This window comes from Bufo bufo, chromosome 1 (genome assembly GCF_905171765.1).
Source record: "Bufo bufo chromosome 1, aBufBuf1.1, whole genome shotgun sequence".
Classification (NCBI taxonomy): domain Eukaryota; kingdom Metazoa; phylum Chordata; class Amphibia; order Anura; family Bufonidae; genus Bufo; species Bufo bufo.
Window position 1 is genome coordinate 810,144,107 of NC_053389.1, and position 22,054 is coordinate 810,166,160.

General features: G+C 43.2%; 1 protein-coding gene across 1 annotated transcript; it reads right to left on the minus strand.

The window, feature by feature from the left end:
• Positions 1-25: 25 nt before the first annotated feature.
• LOC120988904 (extracellular calcium-sensing receptor-like) lies at positions 26-17,739 on the minus strand. Its single transcript, XM_040416686.1, has 5 exons — positions 17,485-17,739; positions 14,926-15,792; positions 8,847-9,074; positions 8,639-8,762; positions 26-1,082 (listed from the first exon to the last, which is right to left on the minus strand). Exons 1-5 carry the CDS (start codon positions 17,737-17,739, stop codon positions 154-156), a joined length of 2,403 nt encoding a protein of 800 aa, XP_040272620.1. The 3' UTR covers positions 26-153.
• Between the last annotated feature and the right edge of the window lie 4,315 nt (positions 17,740-22,054).

A 22,054-nucleotide genomic window follows, 5' to 3' on the forward strand; every position in this document is an offset into this window, starting at 1 on the left:
ACTCTTTTGTTGCTATGGAGCCTAACCCTGGGGAGTAACAGAATCCAGGTAGGAGCAATATGACAGAAAGTATTAGAGCCGCAAAACATACCACTCAGCATTTCTAAACCCTAGGACCCAATTGCCCCTGGGGGACAGCCCGCCGCACATATTCTATGAGATGTAGGTCTTTGTCTTTTGAGTGGTGCTTTTTCCCAGGAGGCTCTCACGGGTGTTAAGATCAGGGTGAAATAATATAATATAACACTTGGGGGAAAAAAAGCAACTTAAGATCCCAGCACTGGAGGAAATTATTCCAAACACTTCAACAACCACCATGAACTTTCCCTGAGTGCTGAGATAGGCTGGGACAAAAGAGATCCAGACACTCAAGAAGATCAACATGGAAAAAGTAATCCACTTGGCTTCGTTGAAACTATCTGGTAAGTTCCTGGCCAGAAATGCAACTATGAAACTGATACAAGCAAGAAATCCCATGTACCCAAGCATGGCCCACAATAAAACATCTAAACATTCATTGCATTGAAATATGATGACTCCAGCCTTTATCTTAAGGTTCTTCTCTGGAAATGGAGGGCAATGCAAAATCCAGAACATGCAAATGAAAATCTGCATGCAGGTACAGATTACAATGACTACAGCAGGAATTTTTGGTCCTAGCCACTTTCTCATATTGCTTCCAGGTTTGGTTGCCCGGAAAGCTATGATAACCATCAGAGTTTTAGCAAATATGCATGAAACACAAACCACAAAGATTACTCCAAAAGCTGTTTGACGCAAGAGACATGTTAATCTTTTAGGTTCTCCAATAAATAGTAGAGAGCAGAGGAAACTTAAGGACAATGAGATAAGGAGGCAGTAGGTGAGATCACTGTTATTGGCTTTGACAATGGCAGTGTCTTTGTATTTGATGAATATACACAAGACAGAAAGTGTGATGAAGAAGCAGAAGATAACAGTAGAAGTTAAGGCGACTCCAAGTGGTTCCCAGTACGACAGAAACTCTACTTCTTTAGGAAGGCACATGGTGTTGTTAGCATTGGGCCACATCTCAGCAGCACATGGAAAACAGTTGCTTGAATCTAAGAGATAAAATATAAAGACATAATAACTTTAAATATAGACTTACATCGATCCAGTTCAGCCTATTATCCTGCACCATTGGTAGAGAGGAAAGCAAAAAACCTTCATAAGGGAGAAGCCGATTTCTTCATTGTAGGGGAAAAATTATTTACCGACTCCAAATCTGCCTGAATCAAAAACCCTTCTCCAGACATCCAGGTCCCTCTTGGACTCATTGACCACCATCACAAGCTCCTCTGGCAGAGAGCTCCATAGTCTCACTGCTCTTACAGTAAAGAATGCCTTTCTATGTAGTAGTAGAAGCCTTCTTTTCTCTAGACTAAGGGGATGTTCCTTGGGCATCCCTCTTCCAGTTTTGGTTCTATACTAAATAACTCTAATTTATGAAATTCAAGTTTGATTTGAGAAAAGCTTCTCTGTTCTTGGTCTGAATATAATAAATAGAGATGAGCGAATCGAATACCATGATTAAATATCTTGATTAAATATCTCAGCCGAAATTCCGTGCGCAGTGACGTATGACGTCACCGCGCCGGTCGGCAACATGGCGTAATCTCCCGCCACACGAGATTCGTGCCGGATCTTCAAGCAAGATGGCGACAACCGGCCCGTTGTGAGCTAATGGAGGCGGTAAGCTTGATAAAAAATGTTTTAATGTTAACCCCTTAAGGACACGGCCATATTTCACCTTAAGGACCAGGCCATTTTTTGCAAATCTGACCAGTGTCACTTTAAGTGGTGATAACTTTAAAACGCTTTGATTTATCCAGGCCATTCTGTGATTGTTTTTTTCGGCACATATTGTACTTCATGACACTGGTAAAATGAAGTAAAAAAAAACATTTTTATTTATAAAAAAATACCAAATTTACCAAAAATGTGTAAAAAATTGCAAATTTCCAAGTCTCTACTTCTATAATACATAGTAATACCTCCAAAAATAGTTATTACTTTACATTCCCCATATGTTTACTTCATGTTTGGATAATTTTTGGAATGATATTTTATTTTTTGGGGATGTTACAAAGCAAATCTTTGCAAGGCTTCACTTTGCAAGGCTTACATAATAGAAACCACCCAAAAATGACCCCATTCTATAAACTACACCCCTCAAGGTATTCAAAACTGATTTTACAAACGTCGTTAACCCTTTAGGTGTTCCACAAGAATTAATGGAAAATAGAGATACAATTTCAAAATTTAACTTTTTTGGCAGATTTTCCATTTTAATAATTTTTTTCCAGTTACTAAGCAAGGGTTAACAGCCAAACCAAACTCAATATTTATGGCCCTGATTCTGTAGTTTACAGAAACACCCGATATGTGGTCGTAAACTGCTGCCATACGGTTTTTGGAAGGCAGATTTTGCTGGACTGGTTTTTTTGACGCCATGTCCCATTTGAAGTCCCCCTGATGCACCCCTAGAGTAGAAACTCCAAAAAAAGTGACCCCATTTTAGAAACTACAGGATAGGGTGGCAGTTTTGTTGGTACTAGTTTAGGGTACATATGATTTTTGGTTGCTCTATATTACACTTTTTGTGAGGCAAGGTAACAAGAAATAGCTGTTTTGGCACCGTTTTTATTTTTTTGTTTTTAACAACATTCATCTGACAAGTTAGATCATTTGATATTTTTATAGACCAGGTTGTCACGGATGCGGCGATACCTAATATGTATACTTTTTTTTATTTATGTAAGTTTTACGCAATGATTTCTTTTTTGAAACAAAAAAAAAAACATGTTTTAGTGTTTCCATAGTCTGAGAGCCATAATTTTTTCAGTTTTTTGTCGATTACCTTAGGTAGTGTATGATTTTTGCAGGATGGGATGACGGTTTTATTGGCACTATTTTGGGGTGCGTGTGACTTTTTGATCGCTTGCTATTACACTTTTTGTGATGTAAGGTGACAAAAAATTGCTTTTTTTACACCATTTTTTTTTTTTTTTTTTACGGTATTCACCTGAGGGGTTAGGTCATGTGATATTTTTATAGAGCAAGTTATTACGGACGCTGCGATACCTAATATGTATACTTTTTTAAAATTTATGTAAGTTTTACACAATGATTACATTTTTGAAGCAAAAGAAATCATGTTTTAGTGTTTCCATAGTCTGAGAGCCATAGTTTTTTTAGTTTTTGGGCGATTATCTTATGTAGGGTCTCATTTTTTGTGGGATGAGATTACGGTTTGATTGGCACCATTTTGGGGTACATATAACTTTTTGATCGCTTGCTATTACACTTTTTGTGATATAAGGTGACAAAAAATGGTTTATTTAGCACAGTTTTTATTTTTTATTTTTTACGCTGTTCATCTGAGGGGTTAGGTCATGTGATTTTTTTATAGAGCCGATCGATACGGATGCGACGATATCTAATATGTATACTTTTTTTTTATTTATGTTTTACACAAAAACAGCTTTTTTAAAACAAAAAAAATGATGTTTTAGTGTCTCCATATTCTGAGCCATAGTTTTTTTATTGTTTGGGCGATTGTCTCAGTTAGGGGCTCATTTTTTTGCGGGATGAGGTGACTAGTGATGAGCGGCAGGGGTCATATTCGAATTCGCGATATTTCGCGAATATTTTTTAGAATATTCGTTGAAAATTCGCAAATTCGAAAATTTGCGATTTTTTTTTTTTTACTCAAAAAATCGGAAAGGTAATGATTGTGTAATATGTGAATTTTCGGAATTCGAATTTTCGGATTCAAATTTTTTATTGCGAATTTTTCAACTTACAACTTTTAGACAAAGAAGATTATATCACTATATTAGCTAAATTGCTCTATTCGATTTTTTTTGACAATTCTCTATATTGCTATAACTATGTTTTTTCGAATATTCGTAATATTCTAAAACAATAATATATAGCAATATAGCGAATATAAAAAAAAAATGAATATAGAGCAAAATTCGCAAACACTACTACTCCTAAAGTCAAGTATATTGCAGCCTTCTTATTGGCCCACAAGCTAGAAGCAGTGAGGGATCATGTGTACTGATAAAAATAAAAATAAAATAAAAAAATCGAAAAAAAAATCTGAAAAAAATTCGAATATTCGAAATTTCTAATATATATAACTATATTCGAAATTTTTGCGAATTTTCGAAGTACCTATATTCGCGATAAAAATTTGAAATTCGAATATTCGTGATCAACACTAGAGGTGACGGTTAGATTGGTACTATTTTGGTGGGCAAACGCCTTTTTGATCGCTTGCTGTTGTACTTTTTGTGATGTAAGGTGACAAAAAAATTGTTTATTTAGCACAGGTTTAATTTCTTATTTTTTACGGTGTTCATCTGAGGGGTTAGGTCATGTGATATGATGTTAATAGAGCCGGTCGATACGGACGCGGCGATACCTAATATGTATACTTTTTTTCCCCTCCTATTTTTTACCAATTTTTTTTAACTTTATTTGTGGAAAATGACGTTTTTGTTTCTTTTTATTTAAACTTTTTATTTTTTTGGGGGAAAACTTTATTTTTTCACTTTATTTTTTGTCCCACTTTGGGACTTGAACTTTTGGGAGTATATTCCTTTACAATGCATTCCATTACTTCTGTATTGGAATGCATTGGCTGTATGAGTAATACTGAGTGTATTACTCATACAGCTTCCGGCCTGTGAGATCTCACGGGCTGGATCTCACAGGCTCGTCACCGGAAGGCAGCACGATGCCTTCCTTAGACATCGCGCTGCCTTCCATGCCATCGGGTCCCCCCTACAGCCGCATGGGGACCCGATGGCACCGCCGATCGCCGCCGCAAACCGCAGGTAAAGCCGCAAACCGCAGGTCTGAATTGACCTGCGGTTTGCGGCGATCGCCGACATGGGGGGGTCACGGGACCCCCCCCCCGCTCGTGCATTTAGCCAAGGTGCCTGCTCAATGATTTGAGCAGGCACCGGGTTCCGATCACCGCCCCGGTGATCGGAAATACACAGGACGTACCCATACGCCCTGTGTCCTTAAGTACCAGGACATCAGGGCATACCAGTACGCCCTGTGTCCGGGAGAAGTTAATATTACACAGTTTTTACACTCATGCCGCAATCATGTATTAATGCGGCATCTGAGGGGTACAATGAAGGGGGCAGCGCTATCGAAGCTCCCTGTCATTGCACCCTCTACTTACAAAAAAATGTGCTTCATGACGAAGTCGGCCGAATCAAACTTTTCAAAAATTCGCTCATCTCTAATAACGATGAGAGTTGGTCACTTATTTGCTTAGATGTGCTCATTGCAAAATCGTAATTAAAAGATAAGATGAGATGAGGGCTCACATAGTAGGTAACCGTTTAGGCCACCATTTGTGGGGTAGAGATGAATTTCTTGAAATTAATTTCAGGTCCCATTTGAATGAATTAATTGAGAGGTTCGCTTTGGGTAAGAAATAATACATTTTACCTGAAAAGAAACTGCTCAGGTTGCTGTGAAAAGTCATGTAGGACAATCTGAGGTCTCCAGGGACTGTATAAAACCCAGATTTATGCTTTTTAAAATTAAAAAATGATTCCAAAATTATTTCTTTGAAGGGGCACAGCCTGATGGTGTTTATAGTTTATAGACACAAGGTGGTACTAAAAAAGCAATGACTTGTTTTCAACAAGCAGTCCAAAAATTATCACTTTTTTGGGGACCAACAACAGTTTTGGTGTTATGTTAAATAAAATACATATATGTATTCTGTCTACACCAATAGCAACACCACAAATGCATGTGCTGGTGATAACGTGTCTGAGTTTGGAGAAAGTGAAGAAGCAACTACTTTTGTTTTTATGAAAAAAAAATCTAATTTTTGGAAGCAACAGCAGCATTTCAGTATGGAATCTGATAGACAAGGCACGAGATGTGTGACTGTGTAGAGTTAGTAGTATTGGCAGTAGGAGCAGTAGGAGCAATACAGTATGGAACATGATGGACAAGGTAGGAGAGGTATGATTATGTAGGGATAGTAGTATTGGCAGTAGTAGCAGTAGAAATAGAAGCAGCAGCATTTCAGTATGGAATCTGATAGACAAGACAGGAGATATGTGACTGTGTAGGGGCAGTAGTAGTGGCAGCAGGGGTAGTAGTAGCAGTACAGTATGAAACATGATGGACAAGGTAGTAGATGTGTGACTGCGTATGGGTAATAGTGGAGGAAGGGGCACTAGTAGCAAAACAGTATGAAACTTGATTGAAACGGCAGGAGATATGTGACTGTGTATGGGTAGTCACAGTGAAAGAGTGGGCAGTGCTAGCAGTACAGTATGGAGTATGGACAAGGCAGGAGATATGTAGCTACATAGGGGTAGTAGTAGTGACAGCTGGGGTAGTAGTAGCCGTACAGTATGGAACATGATTGAAGTGGCAGGAGATGTGTGACTGTGTATGGGTAGTCACAGTGGAAGAAGGGGCACTAGTAGCAGTAGTATATGGAGTATGGACAAAGTAAGAAATGTGTGACTGTGTATGGGTAGTAGTGGAGGAAGGGGCAGTAGTATCTGTACAATATAAAGTATGGACAAGGCAGGAGATGTGTAGCTACATAGAGGTAATAGTTGTGGCTGCATTGACAGCAGTACAGTATAGGACACGATGGGCAGGCAAACAGCGGCATAGGAATTATTGGGACAGTGATAGATCACCAGTACCCACTGTCAGTAATGACAGATCTATTTACTGGCATCAGTGGTGTTGTGTGAGAATCCTCACAGATCCATTTATTCTCATAAATGTCATGTTTTGAAGGACAATTGTCCACGTTGGTGTGATGATGCAACTTGCCGTGATGACATCACACTGCAGGCTAGACAAGACAGTAAGCGCCTGGCAAACTGGGCAAGGTCTTGCCACTGGTCCAGTCTTGGACTATAATATGCAGTTCATGGTACTGTAGATAAGAGGTCCAGATCGCTATGTTATATTTTCCTACTGTCCCCTGCTCCCCCACTGTCAGTGGTCAAAGCTGCATTGAAGTACATTATTGGGACAGCTGTGCACGTGCACAGGAGTCCTCTCCAGTATGTTAGGATGGCACATCTACCTAGCTATTATCTTCCACATCTTTGCACTATCTCACCTTTATCTTTGCTCTTTCTGTCTGTAATGTCGCATCAATATACAACCTCAGAATACACATGGCTTCTCTGGGAGGGATCATAACTAGTGCATATTGCATATGTCAGTTTCATCGCTCCTGATTGGCTGAGGCTGACTGCAAGGCATCATTGGCAACCATGCCAGTCAGGGCACTGCCAAGGGTTATGTGATCCTTCTTCATCTTTCCTGTCCTGCTGTGCTGTCTGTAAATAATCTGTAAAATGAAGGATGCCATTTTGAGTGCATTTTGTCCAAATTGATTGATTCTCCGAAATCCCCAAGTAAGGGATAATTGGAGACTAATTTGAATAGTTTCGAGGTGGGGGAACTAAATGTCTTTTTTTATTAAAGGACGGAGTCAGGAGATTTGTCTTATGGTGGGCTGCTAAGCCTGCATTGGAGAGGCGAAGAATTTCCTATAAGAAAACGGGGCTTGAGAAACCTGTGGAAAAGGTAGGACATAGATGTATGTTATATGTTTGTCTGTATTGTACTAATGTAACAAAGTCCTTAATCCCAGACAACTCCTTTAACCATTGTGACTTCAAAGATGAATTCAGCCAACAATTGCCGATGCCTTGCTCACCTGACCATAGCTTGAGGGTTCTATTGACCTGGTCCCATCGATGTCTACCTCTCCCTGCTCACTGGTGCTGGCCACCAGAGTAACAGTGCTCATTCCTCACAGGCTGAGACTTGCTTCGTGTTCCTTTGCATGCAGGCGCTCTTTCTCCAGATATTAAAGGGCCAGCATGCACACACGCTAATCTTCACCAGACAATGGCTGGTTACCCTGGGGTACTTCAGGTACCTTCCCCTGTGGGGAGGTGCCTGAGCAATAGGTTCTAGTTTGCTAGTTTCTTGCAAAGGTGTGCCATTTGTTCATTTACGTCTACCTGTTCCATGTACCAACTTCTGCCTGACATTGACCCTTCGCCACCTGACCAGACCACTGCCCTTTCTCAATTCTGACCCTGAGCTGCCTTTCCTGGCCTTTAACTGTTTACCATATTGTTTGTACTGTCCCTCCCCTGACCTCACACTATGCCTGACTATGGTTTAACCTGATCCACTGGTGGTTCCCTGCAGTGGAGTCCAGATCCCTGTATAGTGCTTAAAGGGTGAGGATCTTGTATGCCACTTAGAAAACGCTCTTAGTAGTTGCCCTAAGTAAAATCTATTCAAGTGACAGCAGATGCACATCAGCTCCATTATGATAATGCAGTACTAATAACCTCAGCACAAGATGTGCATTTAGAATTAAAAAAAATATATATGAAATCAGATTGTAGCCTTTGAGGTACTTGGTTTAAAGTAATTGAGAATACTCTACAATAATCTACAAAAGTGGTACTTAAGGGTTTGTATGGGGGTTAAATGGTTGATATTAGGTTTTAGTTCATTAAGGACACAAGTAGAGAGCTTTGGTTGAGTTTGGCAGGGACCATATATCTGAATATACCTGTTTGGTTGGATATTTCGCCCTCTGAACAAGGAATACAGTCATAACAACACACCGGTTGCCCTTTTTGAGCAGCTTTTCGGAATCCAGGAGAGCAGCTTTCGCTGCATACTGAGCTGGGGACCTAGAGATAGTAAGAAAATTTTACATTATAAAGTTATGGTGCTCTTATGTATATAGTCCTCTAACAGTAAATATGACATGGTACCTCTCTGCCACCTGTTAACCACCTGATAGCTGTGATATTGATGGTCAATTTATTTTCTTCAGCTTGGCGTAAATTGTACCGTCCAACTGTCTCAAAGTGAATAACACCATCTGAGTTCTTATGCCAGTTTAGAAGGTCATAGTCAGTTGGAGGGTTTCCATTGGCATCGAAGAACATCTCTTCTCCCATCCGATTTTTGAAATAGACATGCTTCAAGTGGTGGAAAACCTAGAGAATAGATAGGTTCCATTTTTTTTTTATTTGGTAAAGATTACAAGGTAAACAAATGACGTCCACAGCTATGACTTCCATAGGTGAAATTTCACCTGTGCTCATCTCCAAATACAGTACTGTGCAAAAGTCTCAGGCAGCCACCTAAAACTCTCCTGGAAGTGATGAAATGGTAGCCATCAAGTCTGTCTTACATGAAGATATAGAAGTGTAGTGTACGGGGACTGTAATGCCCGTCACTACAAAAGGGTCACTTGGTGTGCTGTCCCCCCCCTTATTTATGGGGAAGTTGGTATATGTCATCTTTATAAAATGTCATGTAATGTAATGCTATGTATTTCCCTGTTACTGTGAAACTTGCATGTACAGGCCTGCTAGGGGTGTCATTTCAGCTCTTAGTCACTAGAGGGAGCTAGTTTATATAAGGCCCAGTCAGGGAAAGGAAAGTCAGTCTAAAGTGGGAGTCTAGAGTTGTAGTTGGAGTCTGGAGTTGGAGACTAGACCATGTCAGAGTCCAGTCCAGGCCTGAAGCCTGCGGACCAGGAGAGGGTATTGCAGTCCCTGTAACCGGGTTCCAGATCCAAGGAGAAGGTTCCCCTCCTGAATTTATATATGCAGAAGCAGGAAGACCACTGTTAAACAGCCTGGGAGTTCAGAAGTTTCTAGAGTCTGAGGAAGCTGAGAGAGAGACAGAGGCAAAGCTCAGAAAAGCAAGAGGTACTCAAGACAACAGAGGAGGTACTTGATAGAGATAAAACCAAGGATATACGCCAGAGCTAGGGTATTGGGCCTTGGAGAAGATTTTCTAGGTTCCAGGATCAGTCAGGAATAGAGTGCAAGCTGCCTGTACTGCAAGTCCTGTGTTTAACACTCTGAAGTCACCTTGCTATACATATATTGCCTGCATCAACTGTATTGAAAATGTCTGCAAAGGAACTGCGTTTCCGTTAATGTCCCTATATGATGACTACTAAAGTTTGAGTTCTGCTTTAACATCACGTGGTTCCTCAGTTATTCCTGCTATCAGCAAACGGCGTGCCACCGTTTAATTGGCACTGGCGTCACGAACATTTCTCATCATCACCTGCCCTTGCAGAGAGTCAGCCGTCTCAGGTTAGTGTCTATTGCACTACAACACCCAGGAACATTTCTAAACCTAACTTGAGTACGCAACACCTCTCTTTTGGCGTCACGAACAGGATACGCACGCTTTCTAGTGCAAGAAGCGTGAACTTTGTGCCTTATACAGTTGCCCTGTGACCAAAGTGACAAATTGCTTGTTTATTTAAAGTGACTTTGTGGACTGAAAAACATACCCAAAGTGTACCTAAAACCTCCAAAAAGCGCTGTGCAGTGTTGCGCTATCAAGAGGAAGGAAATCGCCACATCGGAGTGTGGTTTTATGGACTTTTCATCATCCTGCTTGCTGTCAGTGAATAGACAGCATTTATACCCAAAGATGGCCGCTGAGGCTACTGAAATAGCCGCTGCGTCATCTTCATCCCGAAAAGGCGGGAAAAATTGGCGCCTTTCTGAGAAAATAGCGGGAAGGAGTTCAAGGTCAGGCGCCACTGCTTATCTGGACATTTGCATGTCGGCCAGCATGGACTCCGCCTTCCAAATACTGGAATACCTGGGGGGCGGCCTCCCAGTGCAGTGGGAGGAGCTGGCTGATCTTATTGGCGCCACCCTATCGCTCTCCAGAGAAGGATCGAGCATGTTGGAGAGTGAACAGAGCTTTGCCGCAACGTCCGCGCCTGAGATCCCAAAAATGAATGATATTGGTGTAGAGCCAGAAGAGGCTCCACCGGCCTACTCTCCGGGACCGGAGAAACCCGCCTGCCCGCCACGGGAGAAAGAACCAGAGCCCTGCTATGGCTCTTGGAGAGACTTCTTTCAGCCCTCTTTCAAGTGGTCTTCACTAATGGCAGAGATCCGGGAGGCCGCTATAAAGCGGAATACAAAGACTAAGATCTATTATGAGGAGTTGACCAAGACTATCCATGAACGACACACCAACACCCAACCCCGCCTGGAAAGGAGAAAGGGAGTGGTGGTGTCCTTTGACAAAACCCGTGGCTACGGGTTCATACAAGATTACCTGACTGGCAGAGACTTATATGTTAACAGAATATCTGTCAAGAGAGACTACCTCCCTTCCTATCAGCACAGCCTCCGTGAGGGAGAGGAAGTGGAGTTCACCCCTGCCGAGAGCCTGAGAGGCCCTTATGCAACTGCTGTGACCCGTCCCAAGCGAGAACCTGAGGACTGGGAGGCAGAAGAAGAAGACTACTCTGGCTGCGAGCGGGAACCGGAACGCTCTCCAGAGCCGGCCCATCACGCCTTCCATGAGTGGAGCTACTTCTTTGGGCCTAACGTCTTCTGGCAGCCAACCGTGTTGGAAAAATGGGTGAGCCCCTATCCTTCCCCCGAGCTGCCTCGTCGGGAGAAGACCATACAAGATATGGAAAACTTAAAAGGACTTCGCAATACCTTTGAGAACATCCGGAGGGGTCGGAGACCCGATTCACCACCAGAACCTGCAGAGGCCGAGTCCGAGCCATCGTTGACTGTACCTGCGCCGGCGGCGCCAGCAGATGACAGAGACTCTGACACGGAGAGCATTGGTGAACAGATTGTCCGGCTGGAGGAGAAGTTGCGGGAGCTGCGCAAGATCGCGACCGCCAGGATCCAGACCCCGCCAAAGAAGGACGAGGTAAGGGTGCCTGTCACCACCCGTAAACCACCGTCTGCTAATGTTGCTCCGTCAAGGCCCCAAGGAAGACCCGTTATTCCTGTGAGTTGCTGCACCGAGCCCACCAGACCGCTTGCGGCGGCGGTACCAACTGTCTTACATCCCACAATTATCATGCCGGGACCAGTACGGTCCACCCAAGGGTTTACCCCTAGGCCCATGGGGCCAATACCTATTAGGGGCCCCTTTACCTTGCAGCTGCCCCCTAACACCGTTATGTGGGCCCATCCTCCTGTAGAGGACTACTACAGGCCGTACTTGCCAGCAGAGCCGGGTAATGATGACATACCCCTGTGAATCAGCCTGCTAGGCCTTTGATTTATTTCACCAAAGAATGATGTTATTAACCCTTCCAGGACAGGAGTCCTATGTTTCCTGGTCGTTTGTTGCTGCTGCCAGTTTATCCACGGCTCAGTGGTAGGTGTTGACCACTGAAGTAATAAAGTCAACAAAACTACGTTTGTTTCCAGGACCTCCTGCCTACTTTTGCTATCCCACGCCAAGTTGTGCCTGTTCCTGGGTTGCACCTTTTACCCTTAACCCCCTTTTCAGGTTGATCAGGGGTATTACAGCACTTGTTTTATATTCTACAATTTTATTGTGCAACTTGATACTAAGGAACCGTGCCCGTAGACAGACTCAAAAGAACCTGAGCCTCTGAGATTTTTGCTCTTTTAAAAGGAAATGTGCCCAGAGATGGACTCCACCGCACGAGAGCCTCTGTGATTTAATAGGAAAATAACCTGGGTACGGACTCATGTTTGTTCTTTGAGCCTCCAAGAACTTTTATACTGTTTTATCTATTTTGCTGTTCTATTATGGACTTATTCATTGTCATGGACTATCCTGGTTATAATGTTACGCTGTGCCAGGTCAGCGCCCCAGTTCCATTCACTATCCTGAGGAGAAGAGAACGACGCCCCTTGTCACCACCCTTCATCTTTGCCAATTGGACCTGATATGAATGTAAATGCAGATGAATTACATATATGTATGCCTGCATGTCTCTTTTTCTATTTCAGGTGAAAATTCCAGTTGGGCGGGCCCTGATGGAGTACGAGGGCGTACTCAGCTTAAAGCAGTGGGGTATGTAGTGTACGGGGACTGTAATGCCCGTCACTACAAAAGGGTCACTTGGTGTGCTGTCGTCCCCCCTTATTTATGGGGAAGTTGGTATATGTCATCTTTATAAAATGTCATGTAATGTAATGCTATGTATTTCCCTGTTACTGTGAAACTTGCATGTACAGGCCTGCTAGGGGTGTCATTCCAGCTCTTAGTCACTAGAGGGAGCTAGGGAGCCCTAGTTTATATAAGGCCCAGTCAGGGAAAGGAAAGTCAGTCTAGAGTTGGAGTCTTAAGTGGGAGTCTAAAGCTGCAGCCTGTAGTCTGAAGTTGGAGCTTAGACTATGTCAGAGACAAGTCCAGGCCTGAAGCCTGCGGACCAGGAGAGGGTATTGCAGTCCCTGTAACCGGGTTCCAGATCCAAGGAGAAGGTTCCCCTCCTGAATTTATATATGCAGAAGTAGGAAGACCACTGTTAAACAGCCTGGGAGTTCAGAAGTTTCTAGAGTCTGAGGAAGCTGAGAGACAGAGGCAAAGCTCAGAGAAGCAAGAGGTACTCAAGACAACAGAGGAGGTACTTTATAAAGATAAAACCAAGGATATACGCCAGAGCTAGGGTATTGGGCCTTGGAGAAGATTTTCTATGTTCCAGGATCAGTCAGGAATAGAGTGCAAACCGCCTGTACTGCAAGTCCTGTGTTTAACACTCTGAAGTCACCTTGCTATGTCTATATTGCCTGCATCAAATGTACTGCAACAAACTGTCTGCAAAGGAACTGCGTTTCCAGCTGTGCCCATGTATGATGACTACTAAAGTTTGAGTTCTGATTTAACATCACGTGGTTCCTCAGTTATTCCTGCTATCAGCAAACAGCGTGCCACCGTTTAATTGGCACTGGCGTCACGAACATTTCCTATCATCCCCTGCCCTTGCAGAGAGTCAGCCGTCTCAGGTTAGTGTCTATTGCACTACAACACCCAGGAACACTATTAAACACAACTTGAGTACGCTGCAGAAGAACTAGAGCAATCCTATAACCACAGGAGATGTTTAGTACTCCAAGATGTCTGAAACAACTGCCCTGCTGAGTTCCTTCAAAAACTCTGTGCAAGTGATGCTGAAGGCAAAGGGTGGTTACACCAAATATGGATTGGATTTAGATTGGTCTTATTCATCCACTTAGCATTTTGTTAATTGATAAAAAATATAAAAAATAAATTTGAAGTACACACAGAAAGAATGCTTTACAACAGTGAGTACTAGGAGGCAGGCATGTCCAGAGCGCGCGTGCATCATCAGCGCATCCGGCGTTGCCCGCGCTCCTGATAATACTATGCGCGCCCCCCGCGCCTATGCGCATTCATGCAAATGGTTTTAGGGCTGAGCGCCGAGCTGATCACTCGGGGCTCGGCTGTGTAGTCTGTGTGGAGTCATGTAACGTTGGCGACGTCTCATGACCCCTCTGGCTCCCTATTTAAACAGGCAATCTGCTGGCCACATATTGCCTGTTATTCAGGTTCCACCTGTGTTTCCTTGGATTCCTGGTGTATTTACCTCCTGTTTATCCAAAGTCTCCCTGTCTGTTCCTGCTGTGCTGTACTTCTTTCCTGGTTCCTGATCCCGGCCTGCTCCAGACGATCCCTGGTTACTCCTTTGGTACTTCTAGCTGCTCCTGGTAAACGACCTTGGCTTTCTCCTGACCATTCTCTACTTGTTCCTTTGTACTGCGCTGCCTTCCCGGTTTTGACTCGGTCTGTATTCGTTCTGTTTGTTGTCTGTTTGTCCTCGCTGCATTTACACTAAGTTAGGGACTGCCGTCCAGTTGTCCCTTGTCATCAAGACTTGCGAGGCAAGTAGGCAGGGTCAGGGGTGAGGGTGGAGTGCAGTGGTCACTCCCTCCCCCCTGTCTGTGTGTGTGTGTGTGTGTGTTCATGACCGTTACAGGTTCACCATCAATATCACTATCAATATAAACATATAAAAAGTTGATTTTAAATAAAAGCATACAATCTGAAAATAAACTTTACCTGCCATGGCTTTATGTTGGTCAGGTCTCCACATTTTTCACACTTTATGTTGGTCAGGTCTCCACATTTTTCACATGTGGTGGACTCCTGATGCAGAGCATAGGGAAAGATTACATTATGGACAGCTTGAGCTACTGAGTATACTGCGCTGTATACTAAATATTGCCCCCTAAAGTCATCATTATAGGAGCCATACTGGCTGTTCTTGTACGATTTCAGTTTCTCCTCTCCGGTGCACCACAGAGTCCCATTATCTCCACTAGAACCACCACTTGGCCAACGGCAACCTAGAACCAGCTCCCAAAACTTTTCTATGAAGATGTCTTGAGGAAGCAAGGCAGATGGTCGGAGTCTCAGTAAATATTCTTTAAACCCTGGCATATCTACTTCATGTGATATAAAGCCAATAGTACCAGCTAATAAATGACTGTATCTTGATATAGACAACATTGGTGAGTTTGACCAGCCGTTACTAGCGAGCCAGATTTTTTCCACATCCTTACGCACTAAAAGCAATTCCATCAGCTTGTTGATCTCAGGGTCCCTGGAGAACAGGATGATAACCTTTGCTGAGGACTGAATGATAGTGTTTGCTATGGCCTGAAGTTTTGCTAAAGAAGTCCTTTGCCCAAATGTCTCATGGTAAGCGATGCATACATCCAACTTCTGCAGTTCCTCTTTAAGGATTTGTGACCCTAAAATTCCATAGTCATTATTGAGAGATAGCAATCCAACCCATTTCCAACCCATGAAAGAGATCAATTTGACCAAAGCTTTTGACTGTTTGTCATCACTAGGAACAGTACGAAAAAATGTTGGATATAAGAAACGATCACTCAATGAGTGTATGGATGCAGCATAGCTGACCTGAAATGAAAATAGTACAAAAATAAGGACAGTATTAATCAAAATATGCAAAAACATTAACACAACTATCAGATAGTCATCCTTTTCACCCTAAATCTCAGTTATGTCTGTTTCTAAAACTGGGGTGACTGAGTACTGACAATAGGGAAGTGCAAATCTGTGCTTGCAATCCATAATATCGAAAAAAATTCTAAGCTTGGGTATACACTGACTAGCAAAAGGGTAACAATGTTTAGAACTTTTGACTTTCAGGCTTTGCTCACCATCCACTACAGATTCGAACATGAGACTACCATAATTTTATAGACAATCATCTTGGCTATCTCATACAGAAATTGGACTTGCAACTATTTAGCATATGATTAGTTATGCAGGTTCTTGTTATGTAACTGCATTGTTACTGTTACTGTTCCTAAAATTCTAAATTGAGATTTTTATTATTTTGTTAGCATCTTGTAAATCCACCTTTGGCTTTCAATACTGCCTGAATCCTTCTGGGCATACTGTCGATCAGATTCAAGCATGCCTCAGCCGAAATCTGTTCCCAGGTCTCTTCTACACGTTTCCAATGTTGGTGCATACTGGTTGACTCACTTGGGTAACAAATACAGGTTTTTCTTCAACTCTCCCCACAAGTGTTCGATTGGGTTGAGGTCTGGGGACTGTGGGGGCCAATCCAGAACCTCTACTTCATTGTCATTGAACCATTTCATTGCCAATCTCGACGTATGCTTCAGTTCGTTGTCCTGCTGGAACACTATGTTGTCCTTTTCATACCCATAGTACTCGAGAGTACGAAGTAACTCGTCTTTTAGGATACTCACATATAGCTCAGCATTGAGACCACTATAGATCCTGGTCAAGTATCCAACACCGTTGGCTGTGAAATAACCCCATATCATCAGGCTTTCTCCACCAAACTTGACAGTTCCTTTAATTTCTTGATCCGTTAGCCCGTTTTTCCTTGTTTCTTCTAGACCCATTTGCACCCATCAGAGCCCAGTCTATTGACTTTTGTCTCATCGCTCCAAATCACCTGTTTCCACTGCCCACTTTTCGTATTTTTTTGTAAACTCAAGCCGATGCTTCTTATGACGATATTGAAGTTGTAGTGGATGGTGAGATATGGAGCCTGAAAGTCAAAAGTTCAAAGCATTTACCTTTTTGCTCATCAGTGTATATTTTTATAATACATGACCACCCAATGGGTTTAGTTCAGCAACTTCTGTTTAGCACAGGTGAGTCGTAGTAAAAATTGGCCTCAACTACTAATCTCATGATGGGTTGGGTTATCACGTTGAGGGAGATTCATCAGAACAAATACAAAGGAAACATGGAGGACAGGGTGAAGAGGTACAGTCGATGAAATTGAGCTAGGATTTTTGTGGGAGGCCTAATAGCTCTTTGCCAGTGGAAGACTGGCACATGGTAAGTCGGGGGCCCTGCTTCAGGTTTAGCAACAACCTTCAGAAGTCATGAAGGTCTATCCAAAAACAATTTAAGAAACTGATTTCATGGATAATCTATGCATCTTATGTCTACCCTTATAATGGGCAAGTCTCTCAAATCTGGAAGTTTCCCTTCTTACCCCCTCCAAAATTATTTTGGTAATAATGTAAAAACCATAACCCCATATCCAATGAATAGATTTAAATATATGGGTTCATTATTGATTTGACATGTGGTCCACACCTGAGGATATCCATAGACACCCAATATAGCAGCCATTGCCATGGAGAAAAGTGATAAAGGGTCACCAATGATGGCAAGAGGCACCTTCTTATGACACTGATAATTTGGAATGGCCTTGTCTTCTCCTGTCAGGGCAATAAATGTCTCCAAAAGAGCACGGGATAAGTGTGCACAGTTATCAAACAACTGGAAGCCCAAAGTGATGTTAGGGAGCAGAAGATCATTGGCGTTGATCTCCTCAATTGCATAAACCATTGCTTGAAGCCACGTATAGGATACAGTGCTGAATCTGCAAGATAAGAGGAGAACATTCATATGTTTTATTAGTGTGAACTATCCTTTGATGTATACACCTTTCAGAAGATCTCAGAACAAAGATGGATGAACAAAGCTGGAAAAGGCTACATAAGCCAAATATAATTTAGTAGATTTTCTGTGTGCTCAGTTCAGAAACAATGCACTAAACACTCACGAATCGCAGGTAATCTGACGGTCTTTCGTTGTAAACGACTTTTTGTAGGAGGTGTGCATTGCGAAATGTCCTCCAATAATGAGATCTCCATTCCGTACAAATGCCGGCTCTCGTTTGTCAGGAAGACTACATGGAAGAGATTGTCCAAATGAAACCAAAGCCAAGAGATTGAAAAAAGACAACCCCAGCAACATGCCGAGAAGAGGACCTCGAACAAGGAGTCCGTATCTGAAAAAGTGAAAATTAGGAGCTTAATAGAACATCATCTTTCTAATAATGTACACTGTATAAATATTGTCTCCATTTATCTATTATCTATCTCATATCTATCTGTCTATAGTATCTATCTATGATCTATCTATCTATTTATCTATATATATATATATATATGAATGATGCAAATTCAGGGCAGCACACCTAGTAAAAAATGCTGGGTGCCAGCGGTGTCGACACTAGGTCCAAAAGTGTCAATAGACAAAGAAATAAATACACCGCAGCACATCCGTCTGGTGAAAAGTGGTGGGATCCTTTATTCACCCAGGTAGCGACGTTTCGGTCCGCTTACTGGGACCATTTTCAAGTCAGGCTTGAAAATGGTCCCAGTAAGCGGACCGAAACGTCGCTACCTGGGTGAATAAAGGATCCCACCACTTTTCACCAGACGGATGTGCTGCGGTGTATTTATTTCTTTATATATATATATATGTATATCTCATATATATCTATCTATCTCATATTTATCTATCTATCTATCTATCTATCTCATATCTTTCTGTCTATCTATCTATCTATCTAGAAAAGAAAGCAGGCCAGCAGCACTCCAGATATATCAAAAAAGCGTGTGGTTTATTGACCCAGAGTCAGCAGCGACCTGCCGCTGCTGACTCTGGGTCAATAAACCACACGCTTTTTTGATATATCTGGAGTGCTGCTGGCCTGCTTTCTTTTCTATTGTATTGGACCTAGGTGCTGATCCACACTGGCCTGACTTGCACCCATTGTTTATAGTGTGCTGCATCCTCATTTTTCAAATATCTATCTATCTATCTATCTCTTATTTCAGAAGGCAAACCATGGGGGCTTTCAGTAGACCCCCAGCTATTATGTAAAGCCATTGGCACCCCACAGTCACATTAGTGGGGGGGGGGGGGATGGTTGGCAGAGGGAGCCCCCTCCCTCTAAAACCACTTAGATGCTACAGTTGCTACTGACCTCTGTATCTAAGGGGTTAAATAGATGGATTTGAGCTTTCTACGATCTCAGCCCTTTGGACAGGGGCCAGCAGTTATTATACCGATGGTCACCTGCTTCATCCGGCACAAGACACCAATGCCAGGCGAAACCTGCAGAACCTTAAAAAAGCATATGTGTAGGTTTATTAGGTTTATCCTCTGAATGCATTTGTGTGCAGGGAATGTATGGGTGGGCTCATTAGCTGAGCTTGCTCTATAATACAGCAGTTACCCAGATGCAATGATCAGGATCTGAGATAACTTCAATCCCAGTCATTTAATCCCTCAATAGCGACTCCAGCATCTGAGCAGGCTCCCTCTGTCCCCCATTGATATGACAGCCTGGGGTCTTGAAGTTGTGAAGGCTCCCAGGCCAGTCATAGTATGCTAACCATGACAGTGCTTGGATTGCAGCGAGTAAAAATCCCATAGACTGGCATAATATTCTATTGCAGTCTATGGTATAAAAAGATCACATGCTCAAGTCACTTCAGAGGACTAAAAATCCCATACAATTTTAAAAATATATATATATAAAACAAAAATACTAAATTGAAATCACCTTCTGTCACGGCAGACAGGAACTCAGATACACAGACAACCAAATACACAAGTGTCTAGGCTAGATGCTGGGGACAGGTCACCTCCTAGCACATCCCTGACTTCTCTCCCTATGCTGCTAAGCCCACATTCAGACCTTAATGGTAAGAATGAAGTGTCCTCGTGCCTGGACTGCAAACACTCTAGAATCCCTGAGATGGTGAAAGGGGGAAAAGGGGCAGAAGACACACAAATAGCCTAGACTGCAAACAACACAAACAGAAATCAAATTTATCTGAGCTGGAACAGACAATCCTTCCTTCCTTGAATCCAAGGCCAGACTGAAAGCTATAACCCGCACAGCCCTCTGGGATTGAAGGCAATTTAAGCCAATGACCCCACCCAGAGCACCTGAAGGAAGGCGGATCCAGCATGATTCCAAAACAAACAAAAGGTTAGACACGTGCTGCCAATCTGACAGACCTCCGCACACCGTCTGAGCCGGGCATGACAGTACCCCCCCTTCTATGGGTGACCTCCGGGCACCCTGGACCAACCTTATCCGCGTGGGCTCTGTGAAAAGCCCTAACCAGTCGGCTGGTGTTGACCTCCAGTGCCGGAACCCACATCCTTTCCTCGGGGCCGTATCACCTCCAGTGTACCAGATACTGAAGGGAACCCCGAAGAACTCTAGAGTCAAGAATCCTGGAGATCTCAAACTCTAAATTCCCATTGACCAGAACAGGAGGAGGAGGAGGAGGGGGCAATGGCGATGGTTCCACTGGTCTCACATATTTTTTCAATAAAGATCTATGGAACACATCATGGATCTTCCAAGTCTGCGGAAGATCCAGTCGAAACGCTACTGGATTGATCAGCGCAGATATTTTGTACGGGCCGATAAATCTTGGACCCAGTTTCCAAGATGGCACTCTCAATTTAATGTTTTTAGTGGACAACCACACCAGATCACCCACACACAGGTCCGGACCAGTAACACGTCTCCTGTCAGCCATTCGCTTATATCTCTCACCCATCATCTCCAAATTCACTTGTATCCTCCGCCAGATAGAGGATAAGGTATAAGAAAACCTTTCCTCCTCTGGCATCCCAGAGGAACTAGTCCCAGAAAAGGTACCAAACTGAGGATGAAAACCATATGCGCCAAAAAATGGCGACTTACCCGTGGATTCCTGTCTACGGTTATTCAAAGCAAACTCCGCTAAGGGCAGGAATAAAGACCAGTCCTCCTGATTTTCCGCCACAAAGCACCTCAAGTAGGTCTCCAGGTTCTGATTAGTACGCTCCGTCTGTCCATTCGACTGTGGATGGAAAGCCGAAGAGAACGAAAGTTGAATGCCAAGCCGAGAGCAGAACGCCCTCCAGAACCTGGAGACAAACTGCATGCCCCTATCAGAAACCACATCTGAAGGAATACCATGCAATCTCACGATATTGTCAACAAAAATTTGCGCAAGAGTCTTGGCATTAGGCAGACCAGTTAACAATATAAAATGAGTCATCTTGCTAAAACGATCAACTACCACCAAAATTACTGTCTTCCCCGAGGAACTCGGCAGATCCGTAATAAAGTCCATGGACAAGTGCGTCCAAGGACGAGACGGAATAGATAAAGGAAGGAGTGAACCAGCTGGTCGAGTATGAGCAACCTTAGATTGTGCACAGGTCTCACAAGCTGCCACGTAATCCTCAATGCTCCTACGTAACCCGGGCCACCAGGACCTCCGGGACACAAGGTCACAGGTGGACTCACCACCAGGATGTCCGGCAAGGACAGTATCGTGATGTTCCTTAAAAACCTTGTATCGCAGTTCTTCGGGAACAAATAACCTCCCTGGGGGACAGGAACCAGGAGCCCCCTCCTGGGCTCCCAACACCTCTATCTCCAATTCGGGATACAGAGCGGAAACCACAACCCCGTCGGCCAAAATCGGAGCAGGATGCTCTGAATCACCTCCCCTAGGAAAACTGCGAGACAACGCATCTGCCTTGATATTTTTGACCCCCGGACGAAAAGTGATAACAAAATTGAACCTGGTAAAAAACAGTGACCATCTAGCCTGTCTAGGGTTCAGACGCTTGGCAGATTGTAGGTAAGCCAAATTCTTATGATCCGTATAAACAGTAACGGGGTGAGAAGCCCCCTCCAACCAGTGACGCCATTCCTCAAAGGCCAATTTTATAGCCAGCAACTCTCTATCTCCCACATCATAGTTCCTCTCGGCGACCGAGAGCTTCTTGGAAAAGAAAGCACACGGGACCCATTTGCCAGGAGATGAACCCTGCGACAGCACCGCTTCCACCC

Excerpts from the sequence above, each read along its gene's own strand:
- LOC120988904 (XM_040416686.1), bottom strand. The coding sequence starts at position 17,739 with ATGGTTTATGCAATTGAGGAGATCAACGCCAATGATCTTCTGCTCCCT. Across the intron at positions 8,763-8,846 it reads GGTTAACAGGTGGCAGAGAG|GTCCCCAGCTCAGTATGCAG; the intron begins GTACCATGTCAT and ends TACTATCTCTAG. Across the intron at positions 1,083-8,638 it reads CGAAATATCCAACCAAACAG|ATTCAAGCAACTGTTTTCCA; the intron begins GTATATTCAGAT and ends TTTATCTCTTAG.